The 14,273-nt window shown below is 39.2% G+C and overlaps 2 protein-coding genes across 4 annotated transcripts in view; both read right to left on the reverse strand.

Moving 5' to 3' along the window:
- The window catches only part of unc5db (unc-5 netrin receptor Db), a 309,582-nt gene that overhangs the window by 262,792 nt on the left and 32,517 nt on the right, over positions 1-14,273 (reverse strand). The gene's annotated exons all lie outside the window — the stretch shown is intronic.
- On the reverse strand, positions 77-3,142 carry LOC144048327 (uncharacterized). Its single transcript, XM_077560177.1, has 2 exons — positions 1,261-3,142; positions 77-1,104 (listed from the first exon to the last, which is right to left on the reverse strand). The coding sequence occupies exons 1-2, from the start codon at positions 2,063-2,065 to the stop codon at positions 395-397; spliced, it is 1,515 nt and encodes a 504-aa protein (XP_077416303.1). The 5' UTR covers positions 2,066-3,142; the 3' UTR covers positions 77-394.

Raw genomic sequence — 14,273 nt, forward strand, 5'->3', positions numbered from 1 at the left:
GCTCAGCTTCTGTGACGGCAGGGGTGAGTGGATCGCACTGGTATACGAGGAACTCCTCTTCCGGACTCCTCTTGTCATCCTTGGTCAGGAGGTGAGGGTACCTCTCAGCAAAGAATCTCACCTGGCGGAACTTGCAGTCCTGCCTGTAGCTGATATCCAGAATCCGGGCATTCACCAGAACTTCATCCCCAAAGGGAAATGCCCTGATCATGTAGCTGCATGTGCTGCTGTAGAATGCCCTGACACTGGAAAAGAAAGTGGTGAGGTCACATTCCTTTGCATGTTCAGCCACATAGTCCCTGCAGTTGGTTCCGATGAAGAGATCCTCGTCGTCCTTCTGGTTGGCCCGGTCCTTAAAGTTCACCTTTGTGATGTCACTGGCAGCGATGATGACCTATGGCTTCATTAAGCGCATGATGAGCTTCCTGAACTGAGTCGAGAGCACATGGTGCAAGAGATGCACGCAGGGTTCATCTTTTTGGAGGAAGGTGTTGGTCTCGTTGAAGATTGGCAAGACTGCCATCAAGAAATGGGCATACAACAAAGTGTTCTTGTCACTCATCTTGGTGAGGATAAGGCTGGCTTTGCTGCTGCTGGTTTTGGTGTCATCTTCTTTCTTCTTCTCCTTCACCTTCTTAGACTTGTCCGCCATTTCCTTCTCCTTGAACATGTACCTGGCCAAGTCGAAGGTCTTGGAGGAGTCTGCTTTCTCATCTGTTGCCTGAGGAGCGGCCGTGTCAAGCTTCCTTTTCTTCTCCTCCGACTTCTTCACATCAGGAGTGTAGGGCCTCTTTCTTCCTCTGCTGGATGGCATGCTGGACTTCTTCTCATGACCCACCTCCGCCTCAAAGAACTTGATGAGAGCCGTCCACTGCTGAAGGAGTCGGTCCAAGCAATGCTCCAGGGACAGCCATCTTGTTGACACATGCTTCAGGATCTTGGCCTTGGGTAGACCTTCCTCTTCTTGGAACTGTCGGAGTGCCTGCTTGCGTTTGCTGCTCTTCTCCAAGTAGTAGAACACGTCCACAAGCAGATCATCTAGCTTCACTGGCAATTGCTTCGCCCCTCTCTGAACAGCCAAGTGGATGAGATGACAGGAACAACCTGCAAATTAATTGCAAAAATTGAAAAGAAACTATGGAAAATTGTATTTTCAAGTGATATATTTGATACCATAAATTAATCAGCTTGCAGCGTTTTCGTAATAGGCACATAGATAAGAAATAATAATAATTTTGAATAAATTGCATAGTCAATTACCTGCGATGTATGCTGACGGAGATTTTTCTGTGATGAAGGACGCGACTCCTTTCTTGGATCCAAGCATAACAGCGGCGTTGTCGGCAGCAAAACACACTAAATTATCCCAGGGAATGTTGTTCGAGTTCATTTCTTTTTCAATAATCTTAAAAATGTTCTCGCCCGTCGATGCCGTGTTGCATTCTCTCAACGAAAGAAGCACTGACAGAACTTTTCCTGTTTGGTTATCGAAGTATCGTACACAAATTGGATAAAGTTTTACATCGTCGTAGTCTGTACTTCCATCAGTAGACATGCTAAAAGGCGAAGATTTGATGACATCGACGATGCTTTGTGATGATTCTTCACCAAGGCACTGAATGATGTTCGAAGTTTTCGTTCTCCCACAACCATATTTTTTAGCGATCTTAGAATCGGGAAACATTCTCCTGAAAAGCGGTCCCATGTGGTCGGCCATAGCGATTGGAACACCATGTTCAATGATCGCTTCAGTAAATAACACTTCGGCATTTATGACGTCCAAAGAATCGGTTGGGGCGACAAAAAAAGTGGAGATTTTGCCGCTGGAATTACTGTCATTGGCATTTGATTTGTGTTTTTTCGTTCCCACGTGGTCATTAACGTCGCTAATTCCTCCATGACCCACAGAAAAGTCTTGTCTACACAGTGTGCAGTTCGCATAATTTTCACCTTTTCTCGATCTGATGATTACTCCAGGGAAAGCTTTGGAATATTCTTCACGAAAGCACTGTAATTTCCGTTTCGGTTTCACAATTTTCTGCACTTTTTCTCCGGTAGATTCCATAATCTATTCAAAGCACCTATATCTCGGTTCCTTCTCGCTGCCGATTAAACAATTGCAGTGCTCTAATTGAGCCAATTGAGCTAAAAATAAACCTCGCGCATGCGCAGACGACTGGCAGTACCGATAGCCTTTGTTTGAAATGGTACAGACGCTCCCCTACTTACGAACTTTCGAGTTACGAACAACGGTACATACGAACATGTCTGCGCGTACAGTACATGTCGAAAAATGTCCGTAAAGAGATGCTGTAAGTTAAGATTTTGTATTGCGCGTAGTGCTTCTTTCCGCCGCTAATACCGCCGCTTGGCGCTGTGAGAGCTCATTGGAGGCTCTGCAACGTGTCGAGGAGGAGGAGGAAGAAACACTTCCCCCCGTGAAGAAATTCGAGGCGAAACTGTTGGCGGAGGGGTTTTCGCTGATAGATAAAGCCCTCGCACTCTTCGAGCAGCAAGACCCAAACATCGAACCTTGCCCAAAGGTTGCAAATCAAATAAATGATGCCACACAGTGCTACCGCGTCATTTATGAAGAAAAAAAAGGAAGCTGTGCAGTCGTCGTTGGATCGCTTCTTTCGGCCAGTTTCGAATAAATCCTCCAAGGGAGATACTCGCCAACCCGCATCTTCTTCTCCTCGACCCTCAACTTCTTCCGACGTGTTCTTCCATTAAGTGTCTCTCGTTCTCTCTCTAACATTGCACTGTACTGTACGTATTCTCTCTATTTTATTAAAAGTTTTTTTCAGTACAAACCAATGCCGTTTATTTGTATACAAGCCTTAAACATACTTATATAAACCTTCAATATACTTATATAGGCTTTAAACATAAATTATAATACAAAATATAGCGCTGAAGCAACTTACGAACGACCGCTCGGAACGGAACTCGTTCGTATGTTGGGGAGCGTCTGTACTTCGCGATCTCGTGGTGGAATGTTTTTCATTCTTTATTTACGATTTTAATTTTTTTTTTTTCAAGGGGAAAACCGTAGTTTTTGTAATGCAACCGTAACACCGTAATGGGTTCAAGAAAACCGTACTCATTACGGCAAAACCGTAGTAGTTGGCAGGTATGTATACATTTGGCAATTTATATGCCCCTAATAATGATGATTCGGCCTTTTTCCATGATTTTTTCTCTCAGCTGTTTGATTTAGCAGCGAACTCTACTATTATTATTGGAGGAGACTTTAACACAGTCTTAAATCCATTAATAGACCGTTCTAATAACACAACATGTATAAGGCGATTACAATCTACTAAAGTAATAGGGGAATATATGGATGATTTTGGCCTCGTCGACAGCTGGAGACTTAAAAACCCAAATAAGAAGGAATTTACCTTCTTTTCCGCTTCAAGAATTGATTATTTTCTTACAAATAACTCTATTGCTGATAAAACTGTTACAAAAATACATCCTATTATTATTAGCGACCATGCACCAGTCTCACTTTCCCTACAAGTTGATTATACCTTTAAACCACCACCAACATGGTGTTTTAACATCTCACTGCTAAACGATGCAGAGTTTGATAAAATTATAAGGAAAGAGTGGGCAGACTTTTTGGAAATAAATGATCTCCAGGCCGATCGCCATCTCTTCTCTGGGAAGGTGGGAAAGCAGTAATTAGAGGTAAAATTATATCATATTCATCTTATAAAAAGAAACAGGATCAAAAATTAGAAAATGACTTGGAAGATAAACAACTGACGGATGAGTACGCAATAAACCCAAATGACCAAATATGGACTGACTTATAAAATACAAAAATACAGTTAGACGATATGCTAACTAAAAAAACAGAGTTTATAATACAACAATTGAGATACAACAACTTTGAATATAATAACAAATCAAGTAAATTTCTTGCAAACCAACTTCAACGCAATCGGGAAAAATCTCTTATAACGGCTATCAAAGGGACAACTGGTGAATGTACACAATCACCAGAAGAAATTAATCAAATTTTTTATAACTATTATCGCGACCTATACTCAGAAACTAACAACCCTAATTAACTAATTAACTAATTAACCCTGAGCATATTGAGGCATTCCTCAGTAGCTTAAATATGCCTCAGTTAACTACTGAATATAAAGATATGTTAGAGGCGCCACTTACTATAAACGAGTTGTACAGTGCTCTAGATAGTATGCCTAATGGCAAGGCACCTGGCCCAGATGGTTATCCGGCTATATTTTTTAAGCACTACTGGTTAATGCTTGCTCCGCTATTCTTAAGAGTAGCAACAGAAATTAAAACTAATGGTTACATACGTCCACACATGAATACAGCAGCAATTAAACTTTTATTAAAGCCAGAAAAAGACCCCACCCTTCCATCAAGTTACCGTCCGATTTCACTAATTAACACTGATATTAAAATTATTACTAAGGCTTTCACATCTAGACTAGAAACAGTAATCTCGACAATTATTCATAGCGACCAAACAGGCTTTATTAAAGATCGTCACTCTACTAATAATATTAGGAGGCTCTTTAACCTTATTAGCATGTCACAGCGGCATGATAAGAAGGCAGTTATTATATCGTTGGATGCAGAAAAAGCTTTCGACAAAGTTAACTGGTCCTTCCTCTTTGCTGTTTTAAATAAATTTGGCTTTGGGAAATCATTTATCCACTGGGTGTCAGTATTATATGATTCTCCCAAAGCTACAGTTACTACTAATGGGATTATATCTAAGAGCTTTATTTTACAGAGAGGCACAAGACAGGGATGCCCACTATCCCCTTTATTATTTGCAATATTTATTGAGCCACTTGCAATAGCCATACGCCAGGAAAGAAGGATTCAAGGAATTCACTCTGGAGCAACAGAACATAAAATTAATCTATATGCCGATGATATTTTACTTTATTTAGAAAACCCGGCGATTTCGTTAGGGGAAGTATTTAACTTAATAACTAAATTCTCACAGTTGCCAGATTATTCTATTAACTGGACAAAATCAACACTTCTACCTATTACAGAAAATTCATGGAACCCTGCAAGCCAGGACCCACACTACTCATTTCCTATAGGTAATTTAAAATACTTAGGCATAAAAATCTCACCTAAATTAACTGATTTAATTAATTTAAACTTTTCTCCACTTCTGGATAACATTCATAGTGACTTGGAACGCTGGAATAATCTTCCTATTTCTTTAATAGGACGAATAGCCACCGTTAAAATGAAAGTTTTTTTTTTTCTCAATGATTCCATTTAAACCTACGGCTAACTGGTTCCAGTTGTTGGACTCAGCCGTTACAAAATTTTACTGGAATAAAAAAAAACCCAAAGATTAGTCTATCTACTCTTCAGAAAAGTAAATCCAAAGGTGGTCTAGAGGCACCAAATTTTATGTACTACTATATAGCTAACCAGCTACAATATATCGTTCTATGGGCACAACCCAACAGAGACACTAACTGTTGGCTGGAACTAGAACAGAAGGATTGTAATAACCTCAGACTTCTAGATTTACTCTTTATTACAACAAAAACCCAATGATTTCCGCCACCCTGACTGCTTGGTGGAAGGCATTAGAAATTATAAAAGCCCAAGTGGAGCCCTGTGGGATTTCTCCCCTATGGCATAACCCTGACTTTCGAATTAACAACCAATCGTTTTATTTAGGTGTGTGGGAGCAGAAAGGAATTACACATCTCCACCATCTCTTCTCAGATAATATGTTTATATCATATACATCCTTGCTCCAAAAATACAAAATAACAAACGGAAATTTTTTACATTATCTGCAAGTTAAAAAATATGATAAAGAAACTAATTCCAACACTTCAGGGTACGCTCCAACCGCCTGGTTTAGCTAAAGATATTACCAAGCTTTACCAACAAAAAAACTTTAAAAAATATATAAATTACTTTCATATACTGATAAAATGACAGACTTGTCTATAGCTCCGGAATCTGACTTTTGGATTCAAGTTTGCGAAAATGCATTTAAAATGACAAAACACACAAATTTACAACTTATCCAATTTAAGGCACTCACACCAGATTTTTTTCTTATCTGACATTAGCTTTTTTTTCCTGTTGTTCTAGATTGGATACATATCTGATGCTTTGCAATGCAGCAGCAGAAAGGCCATATCAGATTTTATCCGACTGCCACGTAACTGAAGTGCAGCAGTTGTCTCAATGCTAAAATGCTTTTGCTCAGAGATATAGGACACTGGAGATGTATTGCTGGGCGAGTCTTGAGAAAAGGCGATGGCAACTAATCAAATATGACATCCTGAAATATTGGATATTTGCATCTTTGAAGCCTCTCATGTCACAATCGCACAACTCTACCAACGTGGCAGCATAAACAAACACACACACTCACACACGCACTTCTGAACATAGGTAGTAGCCACTCCTCCAAAAAATGACATTGTTTAATACTCCTTTTCTACTCACTATCACTTACTCATTCCCTTGCTTTCAAGCCACAGCAACATAAAAAAAAAATCTGTACCTGTAGTACATTCATACAGAAGTATATCAGTGGTCGCATTTTAAAAAATAACAAATGAAAATAGAAACGCAAACATGACTGACAGACACGAGGGACAAACTGCCCAACCAGCGACAAAGCGGGGATGAGAGCTTGGGAGTTTACGCTGCAGACGTTCAACTTTAAGCATGGGAATATACGTATAACCAGTGGTGGGTAGCAACGAGTGAGACTTACTCCGTTACATTTACTTGAGTAACTTTTTGAAAAAATTTTACTTCTAAGAGAAGTTTTACCACACTATACTTTTTACTTTTACTTGAGTAGATGTGTGAAGAAGAAACGCTACTCTTACTCCGCTATTTTGGGCTACACTAGAGTCGTTACCCGCCGCCCCATTCATACATTAGATTTACTTTGATTTTGCCAGAGATGCCGACAGTGGTTCTACTACGACTGTGTTTTACCAATCAGACGTAGCAACAATAATCACATGACTCCCTCTCTTATACCAATCAGACGTAACAATGCAGTCACATGACCACATACACTAACTGTAGCGGCGGTCCCCGGCGGCATTTGGAAAATGGTAGCGGCAAGTCTCTCCGATGTTTAAACCGAAGAGAACAAACATTCCAACTGCCTACCGTCCTCATCATCCATCTATTACAACGTATCCCTGGCCTCATTGACAAAGTATGTCTCGCGTACACATCGTGCGAAAGAGCAGCCACATAATAATGCAGTGTCTTCTGTGTCTGCCAAAACAAACTGAGACCTCAGCATACAAAAACTCACGTCAAACCTGAAGAAACATGTTGCGGTAATTTAAACCTACTGGTAAATTCTCTTGCTGTATTTAGGCAGGTGCTTGTCTTATGTTATAGAGTCTTCAAAATGCCCTTTTTGAGAAAGTCTATTTTGTATACATTTTGTTAATAAACAAAACAGACCACTATACATGTTCTATGGAGGCATGAATTTGCAGTAGCCACTAATGTCACAAATTCTGAACGGTAAAGATAGTTTTAGTAACTTTTAAACAAATGACTCCATTATGTCAGAGCCTTGTTAGAAAATATATCAACGTTTAGCTGATTTAAGCAATGTACCAATGATAGCGTATACAAATACAAAAGCTTTAGGCTAAAAAGTGCAAGTTTTTGATTGTTCTGCTGGATGGATAATTTACAGAAATTTAGCAATCATAATATTTTCATTGCACACTTAGATTTAATACATTAATCATCACAAATCCTCCTCTAACATCTCTGGTATATACACAACTGCCATATTCAGTTGTTTCATACAGTAACTGAGGATGTTGAAATATGAGTTTGTTGTTCCCTAATGTGTTATTTTAAAAAAAATAAATAAATAAATACTCAGTAGCCAACTTGAGTATTCTTTTCAGCAAATACTACAGACCAAACAACATCGCTGGTCTAACCACAGTTTTATAAACCTTTCCTTTCATTTTAGCTGAAACTCTTCTATCACACCTAACACTTTTCTCCACCCGTTCCAGCCTGCCTGCATACGCTTCATCACTTCTTTTCCACACTGTCCATTGCTCTGGACTGTTGACCCTAAATACTTAAACTCTTCCACCTTCTTGGTTTCTTCTCCCTGTAACCTCACTCTTCCACTTGGGTCCCTCCCAATCACAAACAGATACTCCGTCTTGCTACGGCTAACCTTCATTCCCCTCCTTTCCAGGGCAAACCTCCACGCCTCTAGCTTCTCCTCCACCTGTTCCCTGTTCTCACTACAGACCACAATGTCATCTACAAACATCATAGTCCATGGAGATTCCTGTCTAACCTCATCTGTCATCCTGTCCATTACCATAGCAAACAAAAAGGGGCTCAGAGCTTATCCCTGATGTAGTCCCACTTCCACTTCTTTGACCAACAGTAGTCCAGTTTCCACCGGCACCCAGAAGGTCAACAGCACCGATGGCGGTCGTTGTTAACCCGGGCCTCGACCGATTCGATATGGAAGTCATATATTTGATCCGCATGTTTGATTTGGCCAAAGTTTTTGTCGGATGCCCTTACTGACACAACCCTGTGTATTTGCTTTTCTCAATGCAACAATTTCAACAGCATTTGCCCTTTATAAATATTCAACCATGATCAGCACCTTATATATTGATGGTGTCGACCCAAAACCTTCTATTTGAGCCTTTGGTATATTTTCACACATTGATACTATTGATCAGTCCACATTTGAATGAGCTATTTTTACAAATTACAGACCAATCTTAAGTGTTTGCTGATGCAATGTTACTGTTTGAACAAACATGCCACTTTTTTGGCCTCCTGAAATGTGGTGATTTTGAGGTACAAGGATTCCAGTCACCAGTGAAGCGGCTAATGACAAATGTTTTTATCCTCTTGGTAAGAAAATACCAATACTTACTCAGGCAAATGGAGGCAAACTCTGCATTCATAGGGCCCAAGCTTATTATTATTGCTTATTCTACCTAATTGGTAGGAATTCACAGGGTTTTTTTTCACCACCTGTCTACGCATATAAATGTTTTATCTATATGGTTATACGTCTTAATGATAGATCTAAAAATGTACTGACCACATGATAAAAAAATTAAGTGCCATTTATTCAACCAAAGAGTAATCGAGCAGTTACAAACTCAATTAGAACTCATTGCTTTTATTATTCAGGTTACTATTCATGTCTCAACTGGGGACTGGGCCAAAGCCACAGGAACATGTCAAATGGGCAGCTACTGCCATCGTTTAACTAAATGCTATTCAAATGGCACTCAAAAATTTAATATTAGAGTTGGTACATCTCTTTCTCTCTGTTAAGAAAATCACAGGCATAATGAAGCAGCCAATACACAGGAGTAATATTAGACTAATGAAAAGCTCATCCCTGCCCTGGCTGCAGTCCCATTTTCTGTGCTGCCTTGCATTTCCTATTTCACAGCACGGTGCTGCAAGATGAAATAAAGATTGCAAAACAATAAAGCAACCCCCCTGTGAGTGCGGACTTTAAGTTTAGAAAAATCCATGTAAACAATGATGACCAAAATTGAAATGCAAAGTATAATGTTCAAAATCCATCCATCCATCCATCCATCCATCTTAGGGCAAGGAGGGAAGCCCATACTTCTCTTTTATACTTATTTTCTTTATATATATATATATATATATATATATATATATAAGCAAATCGGAACAAAAAGCAAAGTCTCAGCAATGGCTTCATCCGTCACTCCCTCTTGCATTTTTTTTCTCTCTGTCAGTCTTACTCTTCCATTAAGTAGCTTTTGCTGCCTCCCCTTAATGACAGTAGAACATCATGTAATGCACTTTATTTACCTTGATAGAGGCGAGGCACAGCTTCAAACCACGGAAACTCAATCGTTGACAGCAGCAGTCAGCCAAGCCCAAAAAACAAATGTGAGACAAAACAGGATGGATTGCACTCATTCGGACACCAGGCTGGATTCAAAAGCGTATAGCAGATAGCCCAAGGCAGTGCAGCCATCAGCCGTGTTTCAAGCAAAGTTCTGCTAGATTGTGTTAATCAATTAGTCAACCTCCCAAGGAAATACTACTGAATTTATTTCCTCTCTTAAATCACCACCAGAGGATTTTAGTCTTTCAAAAGGTCACTGCTTTTCCTTTTGTGTCGTTGTGAGTATCTTTTGATTGTTGGCCAAGTTTGGCTTGCATTGGTGATATGAAAAAAATACTTGCTGTTTAGCTGCAGATTTGAACTGAAATATAATGGACCATAGGCAAATCCCCACCATCCTCATTTGACACTTGCGGGTCCGAAATGAACGTGCCAGTGCATGTCAGTGAGTGTTTTTGGAGCAATACAGGCGATAGAGGCAAAAGGGTCTACAGTCTGCAGTAGAAGGATATATTCATAATATTAAAATTTGCACACAAAAAACAGAATTAACAACTGTCGATGCTAACTCATTTTCAAGATAAGTCCAGTACAACAACGGCGTCTCTCTCTGTGTGAAAATTGTAATGTCACAAAATAATTCTCACTGTTTAATAAATGTACCAATAAAATGATTATGTGTTTTTTCTTGTTTGTAACAGAACGGTTGTTTACTCTGAGGTAACACAAAATGCTACATGAAAGATGAAAAAAAAAGGAATTCAAAGTGCCTGTTACGATGCTATGTTCACTTTGTGAAAGAGCTCCCAGTATGCAACCCAGCGTAAACTACTTACTAGGACATCAAGTTACGAAGCTAACATTAACTCATTCAAACCCCAAAACATATAAATATGTTTTCAATACTTTGTCCTTCTGCACTCCCAAAAACGTGTTCATACGTTTTTTTAATGTTTTTTTTTATGCTAGAGCATACAGAAGCCTTTGATCCAACTTCTGACCTGAAGAGGTCGCTTAAAGCAAAGGGAGTTATGACAAAAACGGACAGCATGTGGCAGCAGAGTATAAGAGATCAACCAGGGCCATGGTTCAACAAACTCTTTTTCCCAGTGTTTTCAACCTTTTTGTGAATAATGATGAAACTTAGCTATATCCGGATGCTAATTGCTGCAAAACGGAAACAGGTAGAAATATACAGACTCTAATCTTTCTTTTGGTGGGTTTTTATAGCAATAGAACACAATGTTCCATGGGCCTTGCAAAATCTGTCAAAATCCATTAAAACAGCTGGTAGCGTGAAAATGGCTGGGAGTTTATGAGTTAATAATAGTATACCCGACCTAGGTGTCGCTCTCTCTTTTTGTCACGTGAAAGCTATTAGCCATGATCGCGGTCGCAGTGGGACACACATACACTTCGCACGCTTCTCGTCCCCTGCTCCACCCCAGCCAGGTAACTGTTATGAATCCAGTGAAATTGCCGTGTTTGTTTAACCTCTATTCCAGTCATTCTTTTGTGAATTATATAGCCTGTCTCATACAGCACAAACAACTGAGCCTAAATTACCCACTTGTTTAGCTAGTTTAACACTATACCCCAAATCAATAATAGATAACGTGATGACTACCACATACAACTAATGACGGTGAAAGAAAGCTCTCTGTGGTCCGTGCATTGAATCATTGTAATTTGATTTGTGGGGATTATTTTGACTTCAAAATGTGATGAGCTGTCGTTTGTGTCTGGTTTGTATTATACTAGTAGTCACAGGCAAAAACAATTCAATACATTGTCGGTGGTCGAAGCATTTGCATTGAGTTGCATTGTGGAAACATCAGAAATGCCCGGATGTTTGAAATTGTCAACTGCCTGTGAAAAGTACCCTTTTGCCTTCTTGTAATGACAACACTCCGTGTGTTTTTTTTTCATTCTCATGCCCTTGGTCTGTTTGGTTACAATTAGTTTTAAAGCTCCGTAAGGTTAATTTTTATTGAAAAATTTAAAAACTGTTAATATTTTATTTTTCAGTGGTTTGTACTAAATCAGCAGGCATGAAGCTATTATTAGCTCAATTATTAGCTATTATGCTGTACAAACCATAACTAAGTTATTTCTTTACTACAAATCTTGCAGTCATGTTGTTAAAACTTCTATTGACAATTCTGAACATCCAGACATTTCTGATACTTCCCCAAAGCAACGCAATGCAAATGCTTCCTTTATACGGTGAAAACAAACGTCGAATTGTAATGCTTTTGCCTGTGACCATCATACAAGCCCTGCTGATTGTTATAGTAGTCAAATGCAATCTCATCACATTTTGAAATCAAAATAATCCTTACAAATCAAATTGATCAAACATTGATCCAAAGTCCAATGCTTTTCAATGAGCGGATAGATTTTGTTCACCAAACTGAACGCCATCTTGACTTGTGACGTCATCTCGGAATTGTCAATACGGTATTCCATATGTGCAAAAGTGCCCTTCTTTTCCCCCGTAGCACTTGCCCCCCAAAATGTCTGTGCACGGCACTGATAATCTTGGATCTAGAGCTAAAGTGAACGTGACAACAGCTCGCTCTGTAGTTTTCGACAGACGAAGAAAGAAGTCCAATACAGTGTTACTTTTGGCTTGTCCCCTTAGGTACACCTATGACTTATTTGTTACAAGTTTCGCACCAGATGCCCTTGCTAATGACAACACACTTCTTCTGCTTATTATTTCTTTATTTCCTTATTATCAGGACTTGAAGCAGCAGTAACTGGGTTTTGGGACACTGCCGGCAATCAAACAGCGTTAACTGTATGAAGAACAGCAGCTTGTACCACAACCAGTGCAGCATCAACTCAATAATTCTAATAATGCCTGTAAAACGACAATATATCTGTCACCTACTCATCTCTTCAAATGTTGTTCTGTTCCCAAAATATGCCTCTAAGGTATTAAGTTTCTTTTAGATTTAGTTAACACCTGTCAACGTCTGTTTATACTTAAATGACAGTAATACTGCCCACATGCTTTAGCTTTTTGTAGCTGATTAATTTGAATATACTAAATTAATTGATAATTGGATATTAATAATAAAATAATAATAATAATTATTATTATTATATCCAAAGCTGTGTGTAACCCCTGAGGCATAAACTAGTTCTTAGAGTATATAGTTAAATGTCAGAGTAACACATGAGAATTGTTATGCATTGTTTTAATGCTTTTCTAGATCTCAGTGGTGCGATGTTCACATGGTGTGCTGTTTTATTAATGTGCAGTCAATTAATAAATGTCATTGTGGCCCACTCCTATTGGGTGACAGAGAAGCACATGCTGATAATGGATGAGGATCCATCATGTCTGCCAGTGAGGATACAGTCACTTCCACCACAGTCAACAGTCACATATGGGGGCATATTCTCCCGTCAGTTTAAGTCAGAAATGCAAAACCCTCAAAATTAAATGCTGGATGTATACAAATGAAATCTGGTCTTCTATTAATGTGTGGTGGTAATTTTGCCATCAACCACCACTCCACTCATCTGAAATTTGGGACTTTTTGTTTTGGCCTATTCGGGACGTTTCTGTGTGGAGACTCAACGTTTTCCCTCCAGCCAATCACAGAGCGTAGGGTGTGCCACTGTGTGCTAACATTTCAGCAGAGACTGGAGCGAGTGACCAGTCTCAGATCAGTCATGTGTCCGGTTCGTGTAGCAAGAGAAGCTGCAGCGGTTAGGATTCCCATAACTTAGGCACCGTTTGTGCTATCTGAAAAAATCCAATGGTGTCTGAAAGCTAAGCCCTTGCACCTTACAGAAAATCATCATGTCTTTACAGTAATTTCAGTCCTCCTCTCATGGCAGGAAACTTTGTAAGACATAGGCTACGTAATTGTGGGTGACCTTTTTCTAGTTACATGTTGTTTGTATTTTATTACTTTTTAGAATGTAGGCCTATGCCTTGTTTGTAGTTTACAGTGTGTGTGACTAGCTGAATAATGAATGTTCCACTAAGTTCAGTTTGTTTTCTCTCTCTCTCTCTCTCTCTCTCTCTCGCTCTCTCTGGAAATAAATATTTCTTAGCTTGTATATACATTTGAACAAAAAGTAGCCCGTCCAAAATTATTCATACCATTCTCCTTAAAAATCAATAGAAAAGCCTTTATTGGCTATTACACCAAATAAAATGCATCATATAGACACTGATCAGCTTTTTTTGCAGGGCTCAGCTACAATTTTTGCCCATTCATCTTTAGCAATGAGCTCTTCTTGTCATCACCCTGATCTTTAGTTCCCTCCACAGATTTTCAACTGAAAACAAGTCTGGACTGTCTGTGCAAAACGTTAATATTTTCGTCCGCAAACC

The sequence above is a fragment of the Vanacampus margaritifer genome, chromosome 3 (assembly GCF_051991255.1).
Source record: "Vanacampus margaritifer isolate UIUO_Vmar chromosome 3, RoL_Vmar_1.0, whole genome shotgun sequence".
Lineage (NCBI taxonomy): Eukaryota > Metazoa > Chordata > Actinopteri > Syngnathiformes > Syngnathidae > Vanacampus > Vanacampus margaritifer.

Excerpts from the sequence above, each read along its gene's own strand:
- LOC144048327 (XM_077560177.1), bottom strand. The coding sequence starts at position 2,065 with ATGGAATCTACCGGAGAAAAAGTGCAGAAAATTGTGAAACCGAAACGG. Across the intron at positions 1,105-1,260 it reads TCCGTCAGCATACATCGCAG|GTTGTTCCTGTCATCTCATC; the intron begins GTAATTGACTAT and ends ATTAATTTGCAG.